The sequence below is a fragment of the Budorcas taxicolor genome, chromosome 19, assembly GCF_023091745.1.
Source record: "Budorcas taxicolor isolate Tak-1 chromosome 19, Takin1.1, whole genome shotgun sequence".
Classification (NCBI taxonomy): Eukaryota; Metazoa; Chordata; class Mammalia; order Artiodactyla; family Bovidae; genus Budorcas; species Budorcas taxicolor.
Window position 1 is genome coordinate 41,041,969 of NC_068928.1, and position 3,030 is coordinate 41,044,998.

The 3,030-nt window shown below is 45.3% G+C and overlaps 1 protein-coding gene across 1 annotated transcript; it reads right to left on the minus strand.

The window, feature by feature from the left end:
* Positions 1-1,006: 1,006 nt before the first annotated feature.
* On the minus strand, positions 1,007-1,723 carry LOC128064722 (keratin-associated protein 4-5-like). Its single transcript, XM_052657632.1, has one exon. The coding sequence runs from the start codon at positions 1,721-1,723 to the stop codon at positions 1,007-1,009; it is 717 nt and encodes a 238-aa protein (XP_052513592.1).
* Positions 1,724-3,030: the final 1,307 nt, after the last annotated feature.

Below are 3,030 nucleotides of genomic sequence, written 5' to 3' on the forward strand. Positions count from 1 at the left end.
ATAGACTGGCAATTTGATTCTTACATGATAGTATACATGTTACAATGCCATTCTCCCAGATCATCCCACCCTCTCCCTCTCCCTCTGAGTCCAAAAGTCCGTTATACACATCTGTGTCTTTTTTGCTGTCTTGCATACAGGGTCATCATTGCCATCTTTCTAAATTCCATATATATGTGTTAGTATACTGTATTGGTGTTTTTCTTTCTGGCTTACTTCACTCTGTATAATCGGCTCCAGTTTCATCCATCTCATCAGAACTGATTCAAATGAATTCTTTTTAACGGCTGAGTAATACTCCATTGTGTATATGTACCACAGTTTTCTTATCCATTCATCTGCTGATGGACATCTAGGTTGTTTCCATGTCCTGAACTTTTTAAGGAAATTATTATTTTTCAATTCTCTTGGAGACATTGTGTTACATATTGTGTTATTTCTGGGTTTGTTTGTTTTCTTCTATGTCACTGCATGTTGGATTTGTCCTAAAGGTGAGAGCAGAAATTGGTGAGCCTGATAAAGTTATATTAATATGTTGAATACCATTTCCCAGGAAAAGAGGACAATCATTATAAAGCAGCAAACACAAGAACATTGTATGGGCCAGGAAAGTGGATCTTTATTCAGAAGAAGAAACAAGATACAAAAATATCACTGTAAAAGCATTATAGGATGTAGCCCCCAGACTTTCAAATCTGAAGCTGTGACACCAGGGCCCCTACAGGCCCTGTGGGAATTTTCATGTTTGAGACTGGAAGACCCAGTACCCCCAAATCAAAAGGTCAAGTATAGAACTGGGGCAACTCTGCTAATTTATTTCTATAAATACCACCTAGTTTCATTTGCCAGTAAGGAAAAGGCTAACAAAGGAGAGAGTCTGGCCTGAGGCCAGGATGTGGACACACAAACTATGGGAATGGCCTCTCCTCTGGTGTCTGTGTGATGCATGGAGTCTGCTTCTGTGATAAGATGGATAAAGAGGAGAGAGTGGGTTCAGAGAGGTGGCTCAGCAGCAAGAGGAGGGACAGCACACGGGGCGGGGGCAGGTGGAGATGACACAGGTGGGGCGATAGCAAGTGGTGCGGCAGGAGACCCGGCCGCACACTGGGCGCAGGCAGCAGCTCGGGCGGCAGCAGCTGGAGCCACAGCAAGAGGGGCGGCAGCAGCTGGAGATGCGGGGGCAGCTGGGCTGGCAGCACACAGGCTGGCAGCACTGGGGCCTGCAGCAGCTGGAGATGCAGCAGGTCGGCCTGCAGCAGCTGGAGCCACAGCTGGACCCACAGCAGGAGGGGCGGGAGCAGCTAGAGATGCAGCAGGTGGGGCGAGGGCAGGTGGGCTGGCAGCACACAGGCTGGCAGCACTGGGGCCTGCAGCTGGAGATGCAGCAGGTGGGGGGAGGGCAGGTGGGCTGGCAGCACACAGGCTGGCAGCACTGGGGCCTGCAGCAGCTGGAGATGCAGCAAGTAGGCCTGCAGCAGCTGGACCCACAGCTGGACCCACAGCAGGAGGGGCGGGAGCAGCTAGAGATGCAGCAGGTGGGGCGAGGGCAGGTGGGCTGGCAGCAGACAGGGCGGCAGCAGCTGGACACACCACAGCTGGGGCGGCAGCAGGTGGTCCTGCAGCAGGTGGTCTGGCAGCAGCTGGGGCGGCAGCAGGTCTCCTGGCAGAGACTTCGGCCACAGCTCTGGTCAGAGCAGATGGAGCCACAACAGGAGCTGACCATGGTGTCAGAGGGTGGAGGTTCTGGGTGAGTTTCTAGGAGAGTGAGTTTCTCAAATTTGGAAGTTTCTCTTACACATCTCCTCTTTTATACCCAGCTGAGGGATTTCTGTGATTATGAAGAGACTAGTTCCTTCTTTTGGTTTATGTGACTAAAATGCAATTAGTAAGTCATATGTGTTTTTCAAGTAAAATCTGGCAATATATAGAAAATAATCATTTCCCTTTTCTCAAGTTCCCCAGTGTTCTCACATGAATCACCTCTTCTGTTTTGTCTTTAGTTTGTAAGGTTACAAGACTTCAGTCCCAGGGTATCATGTGACATTGGTGGGCCTCTGTTCCTTGTTTATTTCTCACCTTGATATGATTTTGGGGGAGTTTCTGAGGATATTAGGATCTCTAGTGGAAATTTCACGTTTCAATCAGATGGTATATTTGTCGAGAAAATGGAAGCAAGCTCTACTTTTTGAATGTGACAAAACTTATGATTCATTGTGTGTATTCTGGATGGTCACTGAGCTAATGACATTCCAAACTGTGTTATTTCTCATCACCCTGATGGACTTGGAAACAGTTAGCTGTGACTCAGTGTTTTTAAGTAGCATACAGTCATCGGAGATTAATCAGAAATGTCTTTGATCTTCAGACGTGTCTTCTAGGCTAGGGTACAGTAATTGACACAATAGTTTTGAATCAAAATATGTCATAGTTATGCTTTGTGGACATTTTATTAAAATCTTTTTCAAATATTCTGAGCTAAAATGCCTAGCAGTTTTTGTAGTATTACTTATGCTTAAGATATTCTTAGATGCATTAAGAGGAATATAAACAACATTCATTATCTTACTGTACTTATGTAGAACTTGCATCCATAAAGAGCTTTATAACCAAAGCCATATATGATTAGGCTGCTAAATTAGAGGTCTCTTTAGTGCCACAGACATTTAAAGAAAAACATCATTCTAGGAAAGAGAAGGTAATCTTCTTGATATTCCCTCTTCCTGCAAAATCTTGTGAGTTCAGCATTCTCCTAGTGACATTTTACCAGTGAGTTCAGCTGCCATCTTCCTCCAAAATCTTCCTTGATGCCATGAAAAGTCAAGTCCTTCCTCTGCTGCACTTCTGCTGTGCTTTGTGTATTCGTGGGCTCTATCATATAATTCTCCACCAGAGATGCACTTCTGTATCTGGCTCACTCTAGGATATAAACTCCATTTGTACAAAGACTCCGATTTACTCATCTTCATATCTTCAGGGACTGAAATGAGTTGAGTTTTTGATAAAGGAGATGTCTGTGTAATGACTGAAGAT

Coding starts and splice junctions, on each gene's coding strand:
- LOC128064722 (XM_052657632.1), bottom strand. CDS start 1,723: ATGGTCAGCTCCTGTTGTGGCTCCATCTGCTCTGACCAGAGCTGTGGC.